The sequence below is a fragment of the Dermochelys coriacea genome, chromosome 9 (assembly GCF_009764565.3).
Source record: "Dermochelys coriacea isolate rDerCor1 chromosome 9, rDerCor1.pri.v4, whole genome shotgun sequence".
NCBI lineage: Eukaryota > Metazoa > Chordata > Testudines > Dermochelyidae > Dermochelys > Dermochelys coriacea.
The window spans coordinates 104974584-105000375 of record NC_050076.1 but is presented as its reverse complement, the minus strand read 5'-3'; the positions used below and the strand labels follow the sequence as shown (position 1 = coordinate 105000375).

The 25792-nt window shown below is 45.2% G+C and overlaps 1 protein-coding gene across 6 annotated transcripts in view; it reads right to left on the bottom strand.

Moving 5' to 3' along the window:
* The window catches only part of TAF1 (TATA-box binding protein associated factor 1), a 150468-nt gene that overhangs the window by 72414 nt on the left and 52262 nt on the right, over nt 1-25792 (bottom strand). For all 6 annotated transcript variants that reach the window (XM_038416405.2, XM_038416408.2, XM_043491528.1 and 3 more), the window contains 7 exons: nt 17899-18040; nt 9979-10109; nt 7196-7276; nt 5839-5988; nt 5548-5667; nt 5209-5384; nt 3960-4201 (listed from right to left, as the gene is read on the bottom strand). In XM_038416405.2, coding sequence (XP_038272333.1) covers nt 3960-4201; nt 5209-5384; nt 5548-5667; nt 5839-5988; nt 7196-7276; nt 9979-10109; nt 17899-18040 — 1042 coding nt within the window. The remainder of the gene's footprint in view (nt 1-3959; nt 4202-5208; nt 5385-5547; nt 5668-5838; nt 5989-7195; nt 7277-9978; nt 10110-17898; nt 18041-25792) is intronic.

Here is a 25792-nt window from a genome sequence, read left to right as displayed (position 1 = left end):
AAACAGACTTGCTCAGAGCTATTGTTTCAAGCTGTACTCATCTCCATGGGGTGCTCTCATTCAACTGAGAATATCAAATTGAGACGTTCCCTTCACTTTAGAGCTCTCGGTGCCTCCTCTATTTCAGGATTATCCTGTGCTGGGGATCTGGATATAACAAAGCAGTTGCTAATTATTAGTTTCATGCAATATTATAGCAGAATGACAGCACTGCTACAGTTAGGATTGAGAAAAATTTCTGTTTAAAGGATGTTTCTTCCTAGTTCTCTAAAATCTGCATGCTTACTTGGATTGTCTTGAAATTTGCTGTGCCTCATTGGAGCACAGAGTAGGGTCACTGATCCAAATTTGGGTCATTTAAGGAAGAAGTTCCCAAGATACAGCCCCTCTCCCCAGAGTCCCCCCCAGCTTTTCTTAAAGTTCACAGATTCTACCAACATTTTTCATGAACACCAAGTTACTAAAGAGCTCATGAATTAATGGGATGGGACGAGAAAGAGCTGGAAATGGTGGCAATGAAGGCTATATGGGGCAGAGGATGGTGGGAGAAGAAAGATACACTAGTATTCTCTCTCATACTTAAAATTACTATAACCACCAGACAGAATTACTCAAGTTTTTGGTACATAAATCATGTCTAAGATTTCCCTCAGCAGCCATGTTAGCAACTCCAAATATTTCAAAGCATGGCCATTATCCCCATTCCACTATAACAATATTATGAGAAAAACACTTAGGAATCACATATCAACCACATGGCACTAGTGGAAAGAGCAGAGGGACTCAGAATACCTTGGGCTCTATTACCAGTCCTGTCAATGGCCTGCTCAGTGACTTTGGCCACTTATTTCACCGATCTGTGACTCACTTTCCCCAGCTGTAAAATGTGATGATGATGTTTCCCTCTTTGGTAAAGTGTTTTGAGATCTACTGATGAAAAGCACTGTGTAAGTACTCAGAACTTTCATTATCTCACCACAGTAGCAACTCAGCTACAAACCTAATCATAATTACAACTGCCTACATGACCCCTAACTTTCACCAGCAACATTTCTCTTTGTTAACACCCCAACCAAAAAAATTAGAAAATTCACTTCCAAAAAACTTCATTAACACAGAGTTAAGGTTGCCTGGGAATATCTTGTGCCTTTCCAGAATGTCAAGTTCACCAAAACTAACTTCTGAAAACCAGGAATGAAGAGCTAAGGTACACACCCACACAACCCTAACTCTGCCTTCTAAGTGATGCCTCAATATGCTCATGAAACATATTCCCACTCTGTCTTTGCACTGTACTGAATAGGAGCTATCTGCATCTGCCCTACACTCAAACACCTAGCTTACTCCCTAGAAAAAACACCATATATGCAAAATTTTACAACCCCTTCAACCACTTTTACAATCCCTTCATTCCTATGCACGCAATGCCATTTAACATTATATTTCCATTTACCCTTCATTAAACCCACACTTGTCTCCCACTTAACTGCTGCTTGCCCCATGGCAAGACGACCTCGGTGCCCTGCTAACACAACCTACACAACACAGCACTGAAATGAGGCATCCTGGATCTCTCAAGGTACACAGGCAACTTTTAATGTTTTCTCTCTCTCTCACTCACACACACACACGCGCACGCACGTACGTGTCAGGGAGATAGGTTCACATGCCCCAAAGGTGCACAGCACCCCAAATTAAATCACAAACACATTCTGCCAAACTGCTCCAATGAATCCCTCCACCATTCAATACCACTACACTTAACACAGTGAACAAAGCTGGTTTCTAACCATCAGAGAAGTGATGCTCTGGAACAGCCTTCCAAGGGGACCAGTCTGGGCAAAAAAACCTATCTGCTTTCAAGAGTGAGCTTGATAAGTTTATGAAATGATGGTATGATGAGATTGTCTACAACAACATGTGCCCATCTGCGACTTCCAGCAGCAAATATCCCTAGGGGCCATTGATGGGACACTCATTACATGGGGAGGCCTCTGAGTTACTATAGTGAATTCTTTTCCAGGTACCTGGTTGGTGTGGCTTGCCAACATGTTCAGGGGCTAACTGATCACAATAGTTGGGGTTGAGAAGGAATTTTACCCCACATCAGATTGGCAGAGACCCTGGGAGGTTTTGCCTACCCCTGCAGCATGGGGCACAGGGCACTTGCAAGTTTAAACTAAAGTCAATGGTTGAGTCTCTGACCTTGAGGTCTTTAAAGGCTCTGTAATTGAAGTCTGAGGATGTCAGTAACTCAGCCAAAGGCTATGAGTATTACAGGAGGGGGTGGATGAGGTTCTGTGTCCTGCAACATGCAGGAGGTCAGACTAGATGATCACATTAGTTCCTCCTGGCCATAAAGACTAGGAGTCTGAGATAATTCCCAGTGGTTATTGCCAGCTCCAAGGGGACAGTGGTAAGGCGGTGTGGGCATATACTTTAACTCTATATTTCCTGGGTTTCAAACGTTTGAGTTTTGCTCAACTTCGTGTTCTGGAAAGGCATAAGATACCACAGGGCAACTTCACATCTGAGTTAAAGTTTTATCAGTGGATAACGGTTTTGTTCTGGCTTGCAAATTTTGACTTTACAAAACAGACCCCAACAGTCCAGAGGCCCTTTTCCTTCATTATATGGTGGGGGTCGTTTTTGTTTATAGTCAATGGTTTTAGTTAAGCTGTCCTTGTGAATTCTCTCCACTCTGAAAGGAGATGTGGTTACAAACCTCTTTACAGAATTTCCCAGCAGAGCTGTTTCCATTAGTTCTTGTAGGAATGGCTACCTAAATAGCCCTCCCTTTTTTCATTTTTCTCAGGCTATGTATGAGTTGCCATTGAGCGTTTCCTGACCCCATGTGAAGTTTTGCCTGATCTGATTGCTGCTACTACCCACCTAAACACTGTTACCTTAGAGGCTCTGTTATCTTCTTTACAAACGGTATATATAAACACATAACCCATCTGACTTTCTGAAGGCTCAGTTCTGTACTAGTAATCCAAGACACTCCTGACATCCAGCCTGATTGTCCTAGATTTTCTGTCAGCCAAAGAAAAAGTTAATAGTGTCCTGGTAGTTAAATGCCCCCTCTCTGTCAAAGTACTTTTTTCTAGTCTGAGTTTCCTGCCCACAGTGGTAATACCACATTACAGATCAATCCAGTGCTGATTAAATAGTGATCAATTTTGATCAGAATAAGTGTAATGATGGTCTGAACAACTGTGCACTGCTGGAAGTTGTTTTTGTGGAGGTGAGATGTTTTACCGGCATGGTAAGGACATATCACAATACAGTAGTATAGACAAGCTCTAGGTGTAGATGTACTCCAAATTACACTCTTCTCTGTTGAGGCACTACAGGATAGCTGCCCAAGTTTCTCCAGAATAAATTGCTACAACACAGTGTGATAGATTTGGACATACAAACATGGCTAATGCCTAGAAAGTGTTGTGAAAATCTGTTGCACATATACAACCGTGGTGTAACCAGGTAAGGGTGTCACAAATGGTTAAAATAACATTGTACTAGTTATCGAGTAAAATAAAGCCCTAGAGCAGTAGTTTTCAACTTTTTTTCATTTGCAGACCCCTAAAAAATTTCAAATGGAGGGTTCCAAAGAGGATGGATCTAGACTGTTCTCAGTGGTAGCAGATGACAGAACAAGGAGTAATGGTATCAAGTTGCAGTGGGGGAGGTTTAGGTTGGATATTAGGAAAAACTTTTTCACTAGGAGGGTAGTGAAGCACTGGAATGGGTTACCTAGAGAGGTGGTGGAATCTCCATCCTTAGAGATTTTTAAGGTCAGGCTTGACAAAGCCATGGCTGGGATGATTTAGTTGGGGATTGGTCCTGTTTTGAGCAGGGGATTGGACTAGATGACCTCCTGAGGTCCCTTCCAACCCTGATATTCTATGATTCTATGATCTCCTGCCCCCTGCATTCCACTTATTGCAATCACTCACACAATCCTTTTTTGTCTCTCCTGTCCTTTTTGCTCCTTTCTTTGTCATTGCCACTGTCTTCTCCCAGAAGCATCCTCTGCAGCTCCTTCCGCTCCTGTTCTTCTCTCTCCCGAGACAGCTGTGAGCTAGTTTTCTTGTTCTGTAACATATTCTCAATATTCTTTCCCATCTCCTCGAAATCACTGTCCTCAGCTGAGCTGCTGTCTGTGTCTGTTGACAAGATCTCAGTTGATTCTAAAACTCTGAAATAGGAGACAGCTTCAAAGTCAGTTATCTTACAAGCCACAAGTACCTCAACATTTACCCCCACGCTCCATGCATAAATAAGAGGACAAAACTGACAGCAGTAGGTCTGAAACCAGCCCCCCAAAAAGTAGCCTGGAATGTACACAAACCCCTCAAACTGTTAATCAGCTCTCCCACTTCAGCCATCCTGCAGCTCCTGCTTCCAAAAGGAGCCCAAACTCAATGCCCCTCCTCTCATTCAATTGTCCTTCTCTCCCTAGCGATAGTCCAATCATCTGCCTACCTTGCTGGCTCCCGGTCCAACATTTTGGTTGAAGAACCTGGGGCTGGTCTACACTGAAAAGGTACATCTCTCAGGGCTGTAAAAATTCCACACCCCCGAGAGACGTAGTTAAGCTGACCTAACCCTCAATCTAGGTAGAGCTAGATTGATGGAAGAGTTCTCCCATAGCTACCTCCTCTTGAAAAGGTGGATTACTTACAGCAAAGAGAGAATCCTGCCTGTTGCTGCGGTATGTGTCTACACTGAAGAGCTGCTGCAGCTGTGCCACTGTAGCATTTTAAGTGTAGATATAGCCTTGGAATGGAGATGTAAATGTTATGAGCTATAGTAAACAGAGAAGGGTGTGGAGCCAGTAGTTGCTATCCAACAGAGACAGGTGTAAGAAGCTAGCAAACTGTGGCCCTAGAAACAAAGCTCTGTGGAATATCATATCACACCTGTCAGGGTATGGTGCCAGACTTCCATTCCTGATCTTTCCCAAAAGGTCTGCAACCAAGAGAACACCAAAACCATGCCGATATTTTCTATAAACATTCCCACAAAGCCCTCATCCTCAGTCTCTATTAATGTGGCTCAGCTGGACAAATCAACATGAATCCCCACTATGCTCTGACAGGTCACAGGCATTCAAAGTCCACAAGGCCCATAAGCAAAGTGAAAGACTCTAGGCTCCTGACTGTGGGACGGACAGGAGGCTGTAAATGCCTGATAAGAACTTACTTATTCTGCAAGTCGAAGATGCGTTGACACTCCTCTTTATATCTCTCCTGATGTTCTGCCACTGAGAACCGAGACCCACGTGCAAATTTACTCATAGGCCCCTCCCCTGAGCGAGCCTGCTCTGTGGACATTGTGCGCACCACATCAATCACTTCCCAACGGGAAAGCTTCTTAATCTGAGAAACAAGACACACACTAGAAAGGGCTTCAGGAGACAGACAGTTTAGGGAGGAGGATCCGTAATCAGAAAGGCTAGAGTTAAAAGTGAGCCCCCTCCATAAGCCACTCTGGATCCCATGCCCAGGGCTCCATACTGTGCAGCTCCTGTATCAAACTCACCTCTTCTTCAGGAACACCAAATTTACGTAGAAGCTGTTTGGCATTTTTGAGAGACAGACGCCGGAGATCAGCATCTGTTCCTGTCACGGTCTTCTTCACTGGCTGCGGCTCCTTGTCGTCCTGTTCAGAGAAAGACATAACCTCTGAATGTAACCACACACACTAACCTGTTCTGTATTCTCATTCTCTCTGTCTGACATCCTCTCAATCCGCCCCCCCCTTTACCCATCTTTATTCTGCTTCTTCAGACTTATCCCTCTTGCCCCACACCAGCCTTGGGAACACATCTACCTTCTGCTGGGTTGGTTTGTTTGGGATCTTCACATAGGAGAATCCTTCACCACAACCTGTAGGATCTGCCACACCAGTCACTTCTAGAAGACACTTCCCCTTCATAGCAGCAATGAAGGCTCGTGTGGTATTCCAAGGAGCTGTGCGCACCTGCCATAAAAGGGGAGGAATAGGCCATCACTTTTCTGTCACTCTCAGCAGGGAGAGATTTTCTCCCACTTTGTTTTTGGCCCTACCAAAATTTCAAGCAAACCAAGCAGTTTTTACTAATGTTCTCAAGTTTAATTTACTGACATAAACTGAGTGAACCATAAACACACACATGATCTGTCCTCAGAGGAAACATTTATGTTCAAACAGCTTTAAAAATACAATGCAATAAATATAGACATCTGCATTCCCTGATGTGCTGAGCCCTCCTGACCTGTGCTGTCATCTTAGCTCTCTCCTCTCCCAGGCACCTCTGCTCATGCTAGCACCAGCTGATGCCCTATGAACCCCTGCTGAACTATCAGATTGCATTACCATATTTTTATTAGATCTAAGCTGATATTCTGTCAAATTGAACTGCTTAGGGTCTGCAGTAATCTCCTTCAAGGATGGGACACAGATCACCACAGTCCTCTCACTACTTAGTCTCCCCTCTTTATCTTGAATATTTCTAAGACTTCAATCATCTTGGTAACTAAGCACTGAACAACAATTAACAATGACCAAGTCCACAAAGTGGTCTATTCTCCATTTCGCCATGCTCCAGGTTCTCCTCCACTTCTTTTCATGGTGTTTTTCTTCTTGTCTTTCCAACTCCCAACTCAAATCCCCACCATGGACTGGTCAATGAGGAGATGCTGACAAGGCTCTTTACCCTATGCCTGAGAGTCTGACCATAGGCCTATCTACCAGCAGCATCTCTGTAGAGTGAGCACAGTTGCTTTGGTGGGAGCTGGGTGAAAAGGTGGTCTCAGATAATACAGTCCTACCTATTACAACTAGTCGGTGGACTTCAGAGCACTGTTGTAATGTGTTCAGGCCATCCTTTGTTGTTATATTAGCTGTAGTTTTGGCAGAGATTTTACCTTCAGCCCCAGGACACTTAGCACATAATAGGCTAGTAGGGGTAGGCTTACATCCCAGTTTGCCACAACGAAGTATTTGTACAGGCAAGCCCTTGCACCGAGTCCATTTTGCAGAAAGGGGTGGATTCCTCAGAATAAAAGTGTGGGGGGGAAATCACGATTATACAATCCACAACCAAAAGAAAATGTGCTCTCCATTTAAAAAAAAGATTTATTTGCTACCAGACTAGAATACAGACCATCATACGTCTAACCCTTTCCCTGCTCTGCCTTGATAGTACCTCATCATCAATCTTCATCTGGAAGTCCTCCTCATTCTCTTCCTCTGGGGCAAAGAACGATTTTTCCCCATAACCTGCATCCTGTACAGAAACAGAAGGAAAAATAAATAAATAAATCAAACTCCCAAATTGTAAAAAGGACCCATGAGAAAAGGAAAAAACGGAGTACAATGGACTGACAGTCTCCAGCAGAGAACAGACCAAGTATAGTATACAGAACACAGTGTGGGGAGAGACCACCAGGAGATTAACAAAGCTGAAACAGGTATCAGCATTTGGACTAGGTTTACCATATGTAGCGGGGTGGTCACCTTCTGAAGGCCCAAAGCAGGTACTGGGGTTTCAGAGGGGCAGCCCAGGGTTAGGCAAAGGCAGCTGGTCTAAACCCTCCTTGCCGATGATGAGTGATTTACAGTCTTCCCCAGTGAATGTATGGTGAATAGATGGTGACTGGCAGTAGCCACTGAGGCAAGGTGGGGATAGAGGGGTGGGGGTTCCCATGGGTGGGGAAACCCAGATTGTGGGTTACTGCTGGGCGCAGAACCCTGACGTAGAGGGGCACCAGGGTCAGGGAAGGGCACGAGGGCCAGCGGCAAGCGAGACACTGGCCTGCAGAGGGTGCTCCGGGCTGGAACAGCTAATTCCCAGGACGACCTGCAGGAGGCACTGCGCTGGTGACTCCTCGCTTCGCTACACTATATTTCAGGTTCCCTAAAAGAAGACACTGCCGGGGGTGGGCGGGTAGCAGGTGGGGAGTCTGAGGAGGGGAGCTGGCGAAGGGAAGGAGTATTTGAGGGGGTGCTGGAGGGGTGTGTGTACCAGGAGGATTTTGGAGGGGGGGGGTGTGTGTGTGTGTGTGTGTGTGTGTGTGTGTGTGTGTGTGTGTGTGTGTGTGTGTGTGTGTGTGTGTGTGTGTGTGTGTGTGTGTGTGTACGTACACGTACTGGGAGGGATCTGGGAGCGTGTATTGGGAAGGGGTATATGCGGCCTCACTCTTGAGGTGGTGGGCAGTCACTCCCTGTCACAGTGACAGCGCAGCTAGTACAGCCCAGGATGCAGCGCCAGCCCTCAGTCAGCACCTCCCTTCGGGCCTCTCCCCCTCGCCAGGCCTAGGAGCTGGGGCTTGGGTGGGCAGAATCCGGGAGCTGTGGCTGCAGAGAAGGGACCAATCTGGGCACAGACAACTCTTTCTGAGCTGCAACTTCTGCTCACAAAAATCCTAAACATTGCCTCTTATCTGAAAAATCCATCAAGACAGAAGCACAGGATCAAAAGTCATGTCTGGGAAAACCCGGATGTATGGCAACCCTAATTTGGACAAACTCTGAAATCTTGACTTCAAAAGATAAACTGTTTTCAAAGCAAGTCCAGTGGCACCACATGCCCACTACAGGTACAGCCCCACGTGCAGGCTAGCTCACTGGCCAGGCCTCCAACTCACTAATTCATTCTCCACAACCCTTCTCAACCTCTGGGATGCCACGTCTCCACTAGATACTTCCTCACCAAGTACAGTAATGGGACGGGGTGGGGAAACCCATCCAAGAGGGTGGTAATCTAACGGTTCCCTTTTGTCATGTACACCTCTACCCTGATATAACGTGACCCGATATAACGCAGTAAAGCTCTGACACGCTGCTCTAAGCAGTGTGTTACGGGTGCCGGGATGGGACATTGGATAAGGGGCAGAGGGTCTTGGGGGCGGTCAGGGGTTCCTCTCCCACCCGCACTTGGGGTCTGGGAGGCAGGAGCTGTGGGGGGGGGAGGCACTTTTGGGGGCCCCACTGTCCCAGAGTAGCCTGGGGGATTAGCGGGGGGCCGGGAGCAGCCCACTCTGCTTCGCTTGCCACGGCACCACCTATGTCGCTGGGGAAAGGGGGCTTGGGGGAAGGGATCCCCCCGCACTCACCAGCAGCAGCGGAAATGGAGCAGCCCGGCCCCAGCCCACCAGCTCCCAGATGAAGCGCTCCGCTTCCCACCGCTGGTGAGTGCAGGACCTTTCCCCAACCACCCCCATCCCCCCAGCAACACGGCTAGGGCCGAGGCAAGGAAAGCAGCACGGGCTGGGGCCGCGTCGCTCCACTGGTGAGTGCGGAGGGTGTCCTTTCCCCAACCTCCCCACACTCACCGGCGGCAGGAAGCAGAGCAGCCTGGCCCAAGCCCGCTCCGCTCTGCTAGCTCCCAGCTGTGGCGCTCTGCTTTCTGCTGCAGGTGAGTATGGGGGGGGCATTCTTTCCCCAACATCCCCACACTCACCGGTGGTGGGAAGCAGAGAGCCGTGGATGTGAGGTGGCAGAATGGAACAGGCTGGGGCCACGTTGCTCCACTTCCCGCCGCTGCCGGTGAGTGCCTGTCAGGGGGTAGGGGGTGTGGATAGGGGTCGGAGCAGTCAGGAGACAGGGAGCAGAGGGGTTGGGTAGGGAGTGGGGTCCTGGGGATGATTAGGGACGGGGTCTCTGAAGGGGGCAGTCAAGGAACAAGGAACGGGGGGGGGGGCAAAGCAAGTTCAACATAACGCTGTCTCACCTATAACACGGTGAGATTTTTTGTCTCCCGAGAACCACGTTATATTGGGGTAGAGGTGTATCCAGTTCCCTCCCTGGACATCTGGAAGTGCAGAAGAGGGTTTAGTTGTTTGCCCCAGAGTCAAGAGGCTAATCTACCAAAACTAAGGCAAAATTAGTCCCCCATTAGGGAAGGTTGCACCTTGCTTCATCCTCCACAAAGAAAGAGTTACCTGTAGTTTATCAGTATATATCAATTAGCCTGCAAGAGACATTTACCTTTAGCCGCTGTTCAGCTGCAATCATGCTATAATAGGCGCAGCACTGTTCTGGGGACACCATCGCTCTTATTTCCTCTTCTGTTGGTAATCTGAAGTCTGACTTTAATACCCACCAATTTGAGTCCATCCCTGAAAAATGCAGAGATGAGGAGGTTACTTACTTGTAACAAATAGTGACCATCCCTCAAAGAAGAAGAAGAAGAGGTTACTGACCTGTAACTAGAGGTTCTTTGAGATGTGAGGTCCCTATCTGTATTTAACTACCCACCCTCCTTCCCCTCTGCTTTGGATCTCTTGTATTCACGGTGGAGAAGGAACTGGAGATGTGATTGGTCCACCCTACCCTTAATCATCTCTGATGAAACCATGAGGCAAGCCAAGGGAGCACTTGTGGACCAATGGACACTACACCACTTTCAAAATCTCCAGTTTTGGACACATGGTGCACTTGCATAAAACACTCAGTGGAATACAGATAGGGACCACACTTCTCGAAGAACCTCCAGCTACAGACAAGTAACAACAACTTCTCCTTTTCTTCTCCTTCAAGCAATAGTCCCTATTATATTCTACTGAGCGCGATTAACAAGCAGTACCTAAGTCGGAGGAGAGTGCAAGGATCAGGATGGAATGGTTGAGCAGAGGACAGCAGTTCCAAATGAGGCATCCATCGCAGAGTCCTGTACCAAGGCGTAATGCATAGCAAAGGTATGTACTGAATGTCACGTGGCTGCTCTGCATATGTCCTGAAGCATATGTCATGGAGGGGGGCCGTGGTTGATGCTTGGGTTCTTGTGGAATGGGCCCTCCCTCTAAGGGGTGGAGGCAGTCCAGATAACTGATAGCACAGTGTAAATGTATCCCGAAATCCACTTAGAGTCTCTGTGTGGACATCGCCTGTCCCTTGACTCTTTCAACTACTGTAATAAACAAATCTAGGGGATTTCTTGATCCTCTGTAGATAGAAGGCCAAGGCCCAGCAGACGTCAAGAGAGTGAAGTCCACATTCTTCTTCTGAAGCATGAGGCTTCGGGAAGAAAGCAGGTAAGTGGATGGATTGGTTGAGATGAAACTGGATACGACCTTTGGCAGAAACTTGGTATTTAGGCACAGGGGGACTTTATCCTTATGGGAAATGGTGAAATGTGGGTCCGCATCCTGGCCCCAAGTTCACCTACCCTTCTTGCCAAAGCAATACCCACAAGGAAGGTGACTTTCATGGAAAGGAGGGGCACAGAACACTAAGCCAGCGGTTCAAAGGGTTGTTTCATTAGCTTTGACAGAACTAGGTTGAAATCTCACGGGAGAGCGATAGATTGTATGGGTGGGAAGGTTCTGATGAGGCCTTTCCAAAACCTAGCAGTCAACAGGTGTGTGAATAGTGTGTCCTTCAATGGGGCGGAGGGGTGTGGAAAGCGCTAACTGCTGCCAGGGGGACCTTGACAGAGTTAAGGGCAAGACTCAATGCTTTCAAGGACAGGAGATAATCTAAAAGAAGGGAATTTCCACCTCTTCTGGGTAAGCGCTTTCTTTTGGGCCCAGGAGGCAAAGCGTTTCCACTTGGTCTGGTAGGAGCACCTCAGACTCTTTCCTGCTGCTTGAGAGGGTATTTTCCACTTGGATCAGGATGTCTGATCCTGCTGTTGTGTTGCATTAGTAGCTCAGGAAGAGTGGGGGTAAGAAGTGGGGGATGGGCTGACATATGGAGAAGGTTGGGGAACGAGAACTGTCTGGGCCAGAATGGGGCGATCAGGATGACTGTTGCTCTCTCCCTCCTGATCTTGTGGAGTACTCATGGAAGGAGTGGCAGAGCAGGAAAGGCATAGTTTATCTGGTCCAACCAACAGAATATGAGACCATCGGCCTGAAAGTGGAGACTGATAGCCCCTCTGGAGTAGTATGTGCTGCATTTGTTGTTGGCAGGGGAGGCAAAGAAGTCCCTGATCAGAATCCCTCATTGGCTGAATATGTCGCTCACTATGGTATCGTGAAGTTCCCATGTATGATCGGTGACAAATCTTCTGCTGAGTGAGTCAGCAATTATGTTCTGAGTCCCCAGAAGGTAGACTGCAGACAACAGGATCTGTGGGCAATATATCAGTTCCATAGATTGACCTCCTCCACACACAAAGCGAGTGACTTCGGGGTCCCCTGTTGATTGATGTAACAAACAGTGCTGGTGTTGTCCAACCTGGTAAGAACATGATGGGAGCAGATGGATGGGAGAAATGTTTGGCATGCCCTACGTACAGCCCAGAGTTCCATAATTTGATGTGCATCCTGGATTCCCAAGGGGTCCATGTTCCCTGTGTCATCCCATGTGCGCTTCCCCACCCTATAAGAGATGAGTCAGTGATGATCGTCCTGTCTGGGAAGAAAGGGGACCCCAATGCAGATCTGTCGCAGGTCCGTCCACCACTAGAGGGAGGAGAGTATCTTGGGAGGAAAAGTCAGCATAAGGTCCATGGCATGGGCAAGTGGGTGAGTAAACTCCCTGGAGCCACATCTGGAAGCAGGGAAGTTAGAGACGAATGAAGGCGGTAACATATGTGCATAAGGCCACGTGGTCCAGGAGGGATAGGCAAGTCCTGGTTGGGACAGCGGGACTGTTGACTACAGTTCTTGCAGAGTCTGGAATCTTTCTATGCTGATGCTGACTCTGAGGGAAGAAAGGAGCCTGAGACACAAGGAGGCTGAGATCCAGACTTTGTCTCTGGATTGTGCTGCTAGGAGCCAGTCATCGAGATATGGGAATTCATAACACCTGAAGTAGGCCTCCCAGATGAAGAAAACTTTGGTGAAGACCTCAGAGCAGTGCTGAGCCCAAATGGCATGACCCTGTCTTGAAAATGCTGAGGGCCTACTGTGATCCTTAGGAACTATCTGTGAAACAGGTGTCTGTCTATATGAAAATAACTGTCCTGCATATCTAGAGTCATAAACCACATGCCTTTTTCCAATGACGGGATGATGGTTGCTAAGGTGACCATTAAAAAAAAAAAGTTACCTACCTTTCATAACTGTTGCTCTTCGAGATGTGTTGCTCACGTCCATGCCATTCTAGGTGTGCATGCACCCATGTGCACAGTTGTCTGAGACTTTCGCCTTAGCGGTATCCGTAGGGTTGGTTGGGGTGCCTCCTTGAGTGCCACGCTCATGCATCAGTATATCAGGCGCTGCCGACCCTACACCCTCTCAGTTCCTTCTTGCCGGAAACTCCGACAGGGGGGTAGGAAGACAGATAATGGAATGGACATGAGCAACACATCTCAAAGAACAACGGTTACGAAAGGTAGGTAACTGTTTTTTCTTCAAGTGCTTGCTCATGTCATTGCATTCTAGGTGCCTCACAAGCAGTATCTACAGAGGTGGGCTTGGAGTTCATAGCCTCGCGGCTTGCAGTAGTGCCCTACCAAACCCAGCATAATCCCAGGCTTGCTAGGTCAGTGCATAGTGGGATGTAAACGTATGGGTGGACAAACAGGTGGCTGCCCTGCAGATGTCCTGGATAGGCACCTGGGCCACAAAAGCTTCTGAAGAGGCCTGCGACAATCACCGGGAGCAGCACCTTCACTTGATCATAGCAGAAGCGACTGCAGGCAGTGATCCAAGAAACAACGTTTTGAGCAGATACAGGGTGACCTTTCATCTTGTCAGCCACAGCGATGAACAATTGCGTTGACTTACGGAAGGGCTTGGTCCTGTTGATGTAGAAGCCCAGAGCCTCCTAACATCCAAGACATGCAGTCTACGCTCCTCCTCTGACTTGTGGCTTTGCCAAGAAGACCGGTAAGTAAATGTCCTGGCTTGAATGAAACAGAGACCACCTTGGGCAGGAAAGCCAGGTGCGGTCTCAGTTGGACCTTGTCCTTGTAGGAAACCATATAAGATGGTTCCGAGGTGAGCACCCGAAACTCAGAGACTCAACGGGTCGACATCATCGCAACCAAGAACGCAACCTTCCAGGACAGGAGAAGGAGAGAACAGAAAGCCAAAGGCTCAATAGGAGGAGCCGCGACAGCACCAGGTTCAAGTCCCATGGGGGAACAGGGACCTTGACATGCGGGTAGAGAAGCTCAAGGACCTTGAGAAACTGGCCATCGTGTCCTGGGCGAAAACCGATCTGCCCTTGAGCGGCACATGGAAGACCGAGATGGCCGCCAAGTGGACCTTGATCGATGAAAGAGACAAGCCCTGGAGCTTGAGATACGGAAGGTAGTCTAAAATCAGCTACAATGACACTCGCTCAGGCCGAATGCCTTTATGCAAGGTCCAACAGGTGAACTGCTTCCACTTGACCAGGTAAATTGCTCTGGTAGAGGGCTTTCTACTTCCCAGCAGGATCTGCTGGACATCGGCCGAGCACTGCTGCTCCTGCTCATTCAACCACACAGCAGACAAGCCATCTGGTACAATGCTGCCAGATTTGGATGCAAAAGACTGCCGTGATTTTGGGACAGCAAGTCCAGCCTGAGCAGCAGCTGGAACAGAATCACCACCAGAAAGTCCAGCAGCGTGCTGTACCAGTGCTGGCACGGACATGCCGGCACTATGAGGATCTCCTTCACCCTGTTCTGCTTGGTCTTCATGACAACCCTTGGGAGCAACAGCACCAGAGGAAAGATGTACATCAGATCCCCACCATGGGAATAGAAAAGCATTTGACAGGGATCCCCTGTCTATGCCCCTTATTGAGTAAAAGATGTGGCATTTCCTGTTCTGCCTGGATGCGAACAGGGCCATCTGGGGAGTTCCTCACATGCGGAAGCTGGAGCTGGCCACCTCCGGATAGAGGGACCGTTCATGGCGAGATGAGACGGTCCTGCTGAGGTGATCTGCCACAGCATTCTTGGCCCCTGGAAGGTGAGTGGCAATGAGGTGTATACTGTGTTGCTGACAGAGGTCCCAGAGCCTGAGGGCTACATCCTCTCAGCTACATTCCAAATTTCAATGATTCTAGTGTAACATCCAGTAATGGGAACTAATTGAACAAATCCCCAATATTAAAAACAAATTAGGGTTAGAGATGGATTTTCTGCTTCGATTATGTTTATCATGGTCAATGCCTTGAAGCTAAAAGTCCGCTGTGCCACATCTTCCCCTGCCTCTTAACACTTAAGTTTCAAAAGTGTTTAATACACCAATATACCAATTATGTCCCAATCAAGGTAGATAAAAATCAATTTTTTTTAAATAAAATTTTTTTTTATTTAAATTGGATTTTTTTGATAAAATGCTTTTTGAGGAAAAAACCTATCTAAAGATAGTTTTAATTAAGATTTCTTTGAGCTATAAACATATCTCATCATGGAATAGGGATTATAAATTCTAATTCTATAGTATGAGACAATATATTCATGTAATGTTTAAGAAAAGTTTTGTAAATGAGTTCCAACAGTTCATGGATTAGGAACCCAATCTTATGGGGTTCCAGGGGCTTCAGTATAGATTATTTAGGTTAATCTTTCTATCTACCCAATGGGACTCAGTGCTCGGTCTAGAAGATACCATCAGAGATGCTTAGTTTTGCAGTTCTCGAACTGTATTTGTCTCTCCAGAGATAACATGCTTGTTAACTGCAAGAATGTTTTCAAATAAATGAAGGTGAGAAATAACAGACCTCAACCCTCTGCAAATCTGTGTACACAGTGTCAATCCCTTACCTGTCTCTAAAAGAGCCAAGTTTCAAAAAGTTCAATGAATAGAAGATTGTTGGGGGCAGAATAGATCTGGACAAGGAGAAGTCTGGAGATAAACGTGAGAAGGGAGGGACAGGCAATAGAAACAAAAGTGAAACTGTTTGAGCCCCATATTCCAGAAGTCTTAAGGTCTTTTTAAGTGTAACCTCGATTGATTTGAGATCTACCATACCATTCTCTCACTAGAAGGGAAAACCTATTATGAGAGCAGGCCGTAAAAGAGACCCAGTTTGGGAATATTTTAATAAAGTTCCTCTACCTCTGGGTAAGAAAGGCATGCATGCAAAATGCAAACAGTGCAACAAAGAAATACAAGGCCTGGTTGCCCACATGAAACATCATGAGAAGTGTTCCTTGCTGGCACCTGCTCCTCTGCCATGTACATTGGTCAAACTGGACAGTCTCTACGTAAAAGAATAAATGGACACAAATCAGACATCAAGAATTATAACATTCAAAAACCAGTTGGAGAACACTTCAATCTCTCCGGTCACTCGATTACAGACCTGAGGGTGGCTATCCTTCAACAAAAAAAACTTCAAAACCAGACTCCAACGAGAGACTGCTGAATTGGAATTAATTTGCAAACTGGATACAATTAACTTCGGCTTGAATAGAGACTGGGAATGGATGAGTCATTACACAAAGTAAAACTATTTCCCCATGTTATTTCTCCCCCCCTCCCCACCTCCCACTGTTCCTCAGATGTTCTTGTTAACTGCTGGAAATAGCCTACCTTGCTTGTCACCATGAAAGGTTTTCCTCCTTTCCCCCCCCCGCTGCTGGTGATGGCTCATCTTAAGTGATCTCTCTCCTTACAGTGTGTATGATAAAACCCATTGTTTCATGGGTGTGTAAGTGTGTGTGTGTGTGTGTGTGTGTGTGTGTGTGTGTGTGTGTGTGTGTGTGTGTGTGTGTAAAACTCCCCTCTGAATTTTCCACCAAATGCATCCGATGAAGTGAGCTGTAGCTCACGAAAGCTTATGCTCTAATAAATTTGTTAGTCTCTAAGGTGCCACAAGTACTGCTTTTCTTTTTGCGAATACAGACTAACACGGCTGCTACTCTGAAACCTTCTAAAAATGAAACCTACATCTACCTCTGAATTGTAAGGAATATGTATTAAGTTTATATCAACCAACAAGAATGCACTTTTATGTAGAAATCCATGATTAAATAGAGTCTTTCTGACTAGTGATTTAAATCATGATTTAAATCAAATCCACCCTGGTCCCAATGGCATTTAACCCTCTTCTCATTCCCAAACATCCCTGTAAATCCACTTTTCCTCAGCCATCCAATATACAGCTCTACACTACTTCCTTCTTGCCTCTTTGCGTTTCTGTCATTCTGTATATGGTATTTGCTTGAATCAGATTGTCAAACTCTTAGGGCAGGGGCAAGAATTCAGTTTGCCTTTGTCTGTAAGACACAATGTGCACCTCCACACTCAGTAAGAATTTCTCTCAGTGCCAGCAGAAAAATGAGGGGGTTGTGTGCAAGTTAGTATAGAAAATTCAGTGCCAACCTGATAAATCCCTACTCCAAAGGGTTTACAACAGCAGTGGCCACTTTTGGTCCTCAAGATCAACTGTTTTAAGAAGAAAATTTGTATTTGTGAATTGAAAAGGTGTTTGCTGAACCAGGCTTTAGGATTTTAAACCAATGCATTCAAATAAGACTCATCACTACAGGGAGGAGGTAAGAAGTGCCACCTCCTCAACTGCGGAGTACACATGGTTTGCATCAGAGCAGTTGCTGTCCCTTCCCAGCTGCTCAGCAGCTCCCCTGTAGGCCTCTTGCCGCATTGCAGTGGCAGGAGAAGAGTAACTAGCTGCTCCCTTGCATAATGACAGGTTTCAGAGTAGCAGCCCTCTAAGGTGCCACAAGTACTCCTTTTCTAGCTGCTCCCTTGCCTCTTTTCCTGCCAAGCTGTGGAAGGCAAAGGCACAAGTTTGGAGCTGAACTGGCTCTGCTGAGCCTAGAGAAACAGCTGAAGCACTACTGTGGCCCCTTGACCTTTTTTAAATAATACGCTGAGGTCTCAGGCTGAACATCACTTGTTCACGTTCAAACAAGCTAGAGTACATAAACAAGAGGTGGATGTGGCCTTTTGGGAAGAGGTTAGCGTTCAGCTGTTTCTTGAAGGTGGTAAGAGGACGGCAGACTAAAAAGGTGACCTTTTTGGTGATTGAGCTACATGGAAGGCTCTGGATTACCTGTGCGTTTAAAGTCAGCACATAGCTTTAGCCGCTTTCGAATGCTGCTCTCTGAGTGTGAAGGAAATGCCTTCTTGATATCCTCCATGCGAATTCTCCGCGGCCGGTCTCTGCTCTTCCAGAACAAGCGATAAATGAAGACCTAGAAAGCAAGCCAAGAAAATTGCTGTATGCTTTGCGTGCTGAGCACTCATTGAATATGGAATTTATTATAGGCAGGGCTAATAGTGCTTCCTATTCCAGACAGCTGCAGCGGCATAGGAGCTAGCTAACAGAGCTCTAAACAGGGGAGTTTGAGTGGGAGTTTGCAAGGGGAGTTTGGATTGTGGTGCTTGTTTGGGGTTTGCTTTTGCTGGGTGGGGTGGTCTTTTTGGTGTGGCTTGTGTTTCCCATATTAACAGGATTTAGGTGGGAAGGCGATGACAGATACAGAGGCAGCTGTGGGAGTGACTCCTGTAGTGGAAGACACATTGAGGATGACTGGATGTGGAAGCTGTGGTATGTACATGATCCTGGAGGGGGGAACCGGTAAGAGTTTTTTCTGCATGAAATGCCGTCTGATAGAGCTGATGGAGGAAAAGATCCGAGGTTTGGAGATACAGGTGGAAAGTCTGGTTGAGTTTAGGAAGGGGTTTGAGCAGATGATGGAGCAAAGATATGAGGTATCTGAAGGGAAAAGCTCAGACTCACAGATGGAAGCAGGGCTGGGGAATTTTGAGGAGAGACTGGGTGAGGAAAGTGGTCAGTGGAAACATGTGACTCAAAGAACCAGGCAGAGGAAAAGATGGGCTAGTGAAGGAGAAATAGAGCTTAGGAATAGGTTTGCAGAGTTGGAAAATGAAGAAGGGGCTCAGCAGGTACTTGTTGAAGGTGGAAGGGTAAGGAAGAAGAGAAGAGAGGCTAGTCCTATAGGAAAAGGGAAAGAGTCAAGGGAGACTACAACAAATATGAGCCCCAGGAGGATACAGGATGGGTTGAAGAGGATTATAAGGGAAAATAGGAATGGAAAGAACTTGCAGCCAGAGGGAACAGGGGAGAGACTGGAGAATAGCACCATCACCAGAAAAAGGCAGGTCTATGTGATCGGGGACTCTTTATTGAGAAGAATAGACAGGCCTGTAACTAGAGGTGATCCAGAGAATAAAAGGGTGTGCTGTCTTCCGGGTGCTAAGATACGGGATGTAGACCTGAGGTTGAAAAGGATCCTCAAGGGAGCGGGAAAGAATCCCCTAATTATCCTTCATGTGGGAACAAATGACACGGCTAGATTCTTGCTGGAAAGTATTAAGGGAGACTATGCTAGGCTGGGGAAGATGCTTAAGGAAATTGAGGCTCAGGTGATCTTTAGCGGGATCCTTCCTGTTCCTAGAGAAGGGCAACAAAGGTCTGACAAGATTATGACTGTCAACAGATGGCTTAGGCAGTGGTGCTATAAGGAGGGCTTTAGGATGTATGGCCACTGGGAGGCATTCACGGACAGAGGACAGTTCTCTCGGGATGGACTTCATCTGAGAAGGGAAGGAAATAGACTTCTACGATCGAGGCTGGCACAACTGATAAAGGGAGCTTTAAACTAGGAATTAGGGGGAGATGGATGGGAGATGTCCAGGAAATCTCCACGCCAGATTTTAGCATTGAGAGGGAAGAAGTAAGAAAGGATACAGCCGTGGGTAGGAGAATGTATATAAGGAGCGAGGGTGGTGTGGATACTAGTCTAATAGGTTATACTGGCTGTAGAATGACTGTGCCTAATAGGGTACAAAATGTGAGCGAGGCCAAACAGCAAAAATTAAGATGTTTGTACACCAATGCGAGGAGCCTAGGTAACAAAATGGAGGAACTAGAACTACTGGTGCAGGAAGTGAAACCAGATATTATAGGGATAACAGAAACATGGTGGAATAGTAGTCATGACTGGACTATAGGTATTGAAGGGTATGTGCTGTTTAAGAAAGACAGAAACAAAGGTAAAGGGGGTGGAGTAGCATTGTATATCAATGATGAGGTAGAATGTAAAGAAATAAGAAGCGATGCCATGGATAAGACAGAGTCCGTCTGGGCAAAAATTATATTGGGGAAGAAAACTAGTAAAGCCTCTCCTACGATAGTGCTTGGGGTGTGCTATAGACCTCCGGGATCTAATTTGGGTATGGATAGAGCCCTTTTTAATGTCTTTAATAAAGTAAATACTAATGGAAACTGCGTGATCATGGGAGACTTTAACTTCCCAGATATAGACTGGAGGACCAGTACTAGTAATAATAATAGGGCTCAGATTTTCCTAGATGCGATAGCTGATGGATTCCTTCATCAAGTAGTTGCTGAACCGAGTAGAGGGGATGCCATTTTAGATTTAATTTTGGTGAGTAACGAGGACCTCATAGAAGAAATGGTTGTAGGGGACAATCTTGGCTCAAGTGATCATGAGCTAATTCAGTTCAAACTAAATGGAAGGATTAACAAAAATAAATCTGCAACTAGGGTTTTTGATTTCAAAAGGGCTGACCTTCAAAAATTAAGGAAATTAGTTAGGGAAGTGGATTGGACTGAAGAACTTATGGATCTAAAGGTAGAGGAGGCCTGGGATTACTTTAAATCAAAGCTGCAGAAGCTATCAGAAGCCTGTATCCCAAGAAAGGGGAAAAAATTCATAGGAAGGAGTTGTAGACCAAGCTGGATGAACAACCATCTTAGAGAGGTGATTAAGAAGAAGCAGAAAGCATACAGGGAGTGGAAGATGGGAGGGATCAGCAAGGAAAGCTACCTAATTGAGGTCAGAACATGTAGGGATAAAGTGAGACAGGCTAAAAGTCGAGTAGAGTTGGACCTTGCAAAGGGAATTAAAACCAATAGTAAAAGGTTCTATAGCCATATAAATAAGAAGAAAACTAAGAAAGAAGAAGTGGGGCCGCTTAACACTGAGGATGGAGCGGAGGTTAAAGATAATCTAGGCATGGCCCAATATCTAATCAAATACTTTGCCTCAGTCTTTAATAAGGCTAAAGAGGATCTTGGGGATAATGGTAGCATGACAAATGGGAAGGAGGATATAGAGGTAGATATTACCATATCTGAGGTAGAAGCAAAACTGAAACAGCTTAATGGGACTAAATCGGGGGGCCCAGATAATCTTCACCCAAGAATATTAAAGGAATTGGCACCTGAAATTGCAAGCCCATTAGCAAGAATTTTTAATGAATCTGTAAACTCAGGAGTAGTACCCAATGATTGGAGAATTGCTAATATAGTTCCTATTTTTAAGAAAGGAAAAAAAAGTGATCCGGGTAACTACAGGCCAGGTAGTTTGACATCTGTAGTATGCAAGGTCCTGGACAAAATTTTGAAGGAGAAATTAGTTAAGGACATTGAAGTTAATGGTAAATGGGACAAAATACAACATGGTTTTACAAAAGGTAGATCGTGCCAAACCAACCTAATCCCCTTTTTTTGAAAAGGTAACAGATTTTTTTAGATAAAGGAAATGCAGTGGATCTAATTTACCTAGATTTCAGTAAGGCATTTGATACCGTGCCACATGGGAATTATTAGTTAAATTGGAGAAGATGGGGATCACTATGAACATCAAAAGGTGGATAAGGAATTGGTTAAAAGGGAGACTGCAACGGGTCCTACTGAAAGGCGAACTGTCAGGTTGGAGGGAGGTTACCAGTGGAGTTCCTCAGGGATCAGTTTTGGGACCAATCTTATTTAATCTTTTTGTTACTGACCTTGGCACAAAAAGTGGGAGTGTGCTAATAAAGTTTGCAGATGATACAAAGCTGGGAGGTATTGCCAATTCGGAGAAGGATCGGGATATTATACAGGAGGATCTGGATGACCTTGTAAACTGGAGTAATAGTAACAGGATGAAATTGAATAGTGAGAAGTGTAAGGTTATGCATTTAGGGATTAATAACAAGAATTTTAGTTATAAGTTGGGGACGCATCAATTAGAAGTAACAGAAGAGGAGAAGGACCTCGGAGTATTGGTTGATCATAGGATGACTATGAGCTGCCAATGTGATATGGCTGTGAAAAAAGCTAATGCGGTTTTGGGATGCATCAGGAGAGGCATTTCCAGTAGGGATAAGGAGGTTTTAGTACCGTTATACAAGGCACTGGTGAGACCTCACCTAGAATACTGTGTGCAGTTCTGGTCTCCCATGTTTAAAAAGGATGAATTCAAACTGGAACAGGTACAGAGAAGGGCTACTAGGATGATCCGAGGAATGGAAAACTTGTCTTATGAAAGGAGACTCAAGGAGCTTGGCTTGTTTAGCCTAACTAAAAGAAGGTTGAGGGGAGATATGATTGCTCTCTATAAATATATCAGAGGGATAAATACAGGAGAGGGAGAGGAATTATTTCAGCTCAGCACCAATGTGGACACAAGAACAAATGGGTATAAACTGGCCACCAGGAAGTTTAGACTTGAAATCAGACGAAGGTTTTTAACCATCAGAGGAGAGAAGTTTTGGAATAGCCTTCCAAGGGAAGCAGTGGGGGCAAAAGATCTATCTGGTTTTAAGATTCTACTCGATAAGTTTATGGAGGAGATGGTATGATGGGATAATGTGATTTTGGTAAGTAATTGATCTTTAAATATTCAGGGTAAATAGGCCAAATCCCCTGAGATGGGATATTAGATGGATGGGATCTGAGTTACCCAGGAAAGAATTTTCTGTAGTATCTGGCTGGTGAATCTTGCCCATATGCTCAGGGTTTAGCTGATCGCCATATTTGGGGTCGGGAAGGAATTTTCCTCCAGGGCAGATTGGAGAGGCCCTGGAGGTTTTTTGCCTTCCTCTGTAGCATGGGGTATGGTTGACTTGAGGGAGGCTTCTCTGCTCCTTGAAGTCTTTGAACCATGATTTAAGGACTTCAATAGCTCAGACATGGGTGAGGTTTTTCATAGGAGTGAGATTATGTGGCCTGCGCTGTGCAGGAGGTCGGACTAGATGATCAGAATGGTCCCTTCTGACCTTAGTGTCTATGAATCTATTCTTAAAAACGACCAACATTTCCCATCAGAAGAGCCACTTTTCATTGCTTATAACTTTATCAAACTAACCATTTAGGCTTAAATTTTCCATGCCAGGTGTCTGCCTAAAGCGAAATTTTTTTTGGAAAATATCAAGCAAAATGGTTCAGCCATTTCCAATAACAAAATTAGAGAAAAATCCGATTTGCCCAAGTTGAAAAAAAATTCTTGACTTTCATTAGAATCTCTAGAGTTTCTATACTTTGGAACAGGGACTTGAAATTTGACAGGAGGAGGTCATCCTGGTGTGACGAATATGCTTTTAGCTGGTCCTGTGAATAAACATGCAAATTTTGGGAAAAAATGTTACAACCCTTTGAAAAATCTCAGTTCATGCATGCTCCATACAGACTTGCTAATTTGGCAGCTAAATTCTCCAAAATTTGGGCTGCGTTAAGCATGCTCCAGCAGGACCTTCCCTGCACCTGCTCTTCCCAACTTCTGTGGCACTTGCCACAGAAAATGAGAGCTCAGAGACCTTTCTGCTCTCAATATTCCCCCTGTTGGCACTTAGCAACCTGGCTGAAATGCAGAGAAGACCCAGAAGGGGATACAAAAGAAAGATTTGGATGAAGAGCCTGCAGAGGGAAGGGAGAAAAACTGGGAATGGTTGGACAAGGAAACTGGAACAAGGATCCTCAAAAGGGCAGAGAGAGAAAGGGGGAAGAGGAGAAAGACGAACTCTGACAGAAAGCCAAGAGGGGGAGACTCAAGGAGGCAGGCTGGAGGGGAAAGAGCAAGAAGAGTCTGTGAGAACTCCTGCCCTTCAGAACTAGGAAAGGAACCAAGATTCCTGAGTTTCACCATTCCTCTGCTGTCAGCAAATATCTGTGAAACCTACCGGCAAAGTATGTGTCTCATCTGCCTCTAGTGGCAGGACCACACACAACCTCCTACTGCAATAAGTTACTCTATTAGCTCAAGTGGCAACGGTCTGTTCTGTGGACCAAAAGGTTCCAAACCTGTTGATTAACCATGTCGAAATCAAAAGATTCCACATGATGGAATTTTTTCAGTTTGCTTTTTTAAAACCTAGAAAATTACACACACAAAAAATGTGTTAAAAGAACGTCAAAGATTCCAAATTCAAATATACAAAAGCTCAGAAGTGCCAGAATTAAGGCTGCCTGTACTACTTTAATTTGGCCCCCTTGCGCATATGCATTATGATAGTCTTTAATTACATGATCACATACCATTATATCCATGGCTCCACTGCTTCATTCAGTGCACAGAATGAATGGTGCTCTGAGAATCAATCAGGATTATGTGGTGGTGAAGGAGGCTGTTGTCTATAGGATCCCTACCTCATCTGTTGCAGAAGTTGGAAGGTGTGTAGTAAATGAGGCAGGGGAATCACAGGGGGAGAAAATAAGTCTCCTGCTTAAGGCATCTGCATGCTGTCCTAGAGCACTGGATTCTATCCCTGCTTCTGCCACAGAGTTCCTATGAGATGCTAGGCAAGCCACTTAAACCAAAACTTTTCATCAGTGGTCATTAATTGTGTATTTCTCATTTTCTAGGTGCCCAATTTGAAACATCTGGGGCTTGATTTGCAGAAGTGCTCTGCCCTCACAACTGGCACTGAAGTAGCCAAACCTGTGCTTTGAACATATAAAGGGATATATAATGTGAAGTTCTCTGAAAAATCTAGCCTTAATCTCCTCAAATTGGGCACACAAAATTGGTGGAAACTTTTTATTTTCTTCTTGGTGCCCCATCTATAAAATGGGAATAATAATACCCCATCACCTCACAGAGGTGATATACTAGGCCTCTGTACTCCTGTCATGTCGAACAGCATAAATTATTTCTGTGTTTCAGAGAGGAATTTTAGATTGGATAACAACAATAGCAGGCTAAATAATTTAACTACAAACTGCTGCGTTGTGATGAAGTAACATGTTTATCTTTTCTTTCTATTAGTATACTAAATAGTTCATAACAAATTATGGATATTAGTAGATTGTGTTTGATATTGTGTTTAGTGTATAATTTTATTAGCTGGCAAAGAGACCGAAAAGGTGTTAGTTATATACAAAATTAAAAGCTATCTAAAACATTATGCAACACACTCCTGCAATTTAAGAAACTTTTGCTGCCAAGGAAAACTCGCAAGTATTAGAAGTATTTTGAATCATGCTATCTATAAAAATAACAGAGGTATCTGTTTTATACTAAAAGTGACATGGTTAACTTGTACACTGAGAGACTAATGTGAAAGAAAAACCTAAAGTGAATCCAACCAAAATTTTATAAGGGCCAACTGACAAAGAGGCCTTATTGATGGATTGGCAGTTTCACAGAGTCAAATTAAGATATGAAGTGATCCTACCAACTTTATCACTGAAGTGATCGGAACAACCAGGTACTGATAAGATACAGACAGCTGTTTTATCTCACTTCATTAACTGTTACAGCTTATTGCTGTTGAACCAGGCAAATAAGACAAAGTGAGTTACTAAAAGAGTACAGCATCAAAGAATGTGAAGAGACCTTATGTGAAGACTATCCTAATTTTATTATGAACTTCAAAATGGACATTTCTGCAAACAGATAATGCTGAAGGAGAAAGTGCAACTCAAAAAAATAGAGAGTCATGCAAAACTGGTCAAAAGGTATACTGAAAGATGCTCATGGAAAGCCACTTGGAGAAGTGGGTTGTTGGCTAGAGCCTGAATTAACAGGTGTCCTAAACAACTATCACCCTAAATGCAGATCTGTTGGCAAAATATTTGTAAAGTGATATAGCCTAATATGTCTTATACAAACTGGGATGCATAAGATATCATCAGTCTTGATGAATTAGTCTGAAATCAATAAGACAAAATTCAATCAGACAAGTGTAAAGTG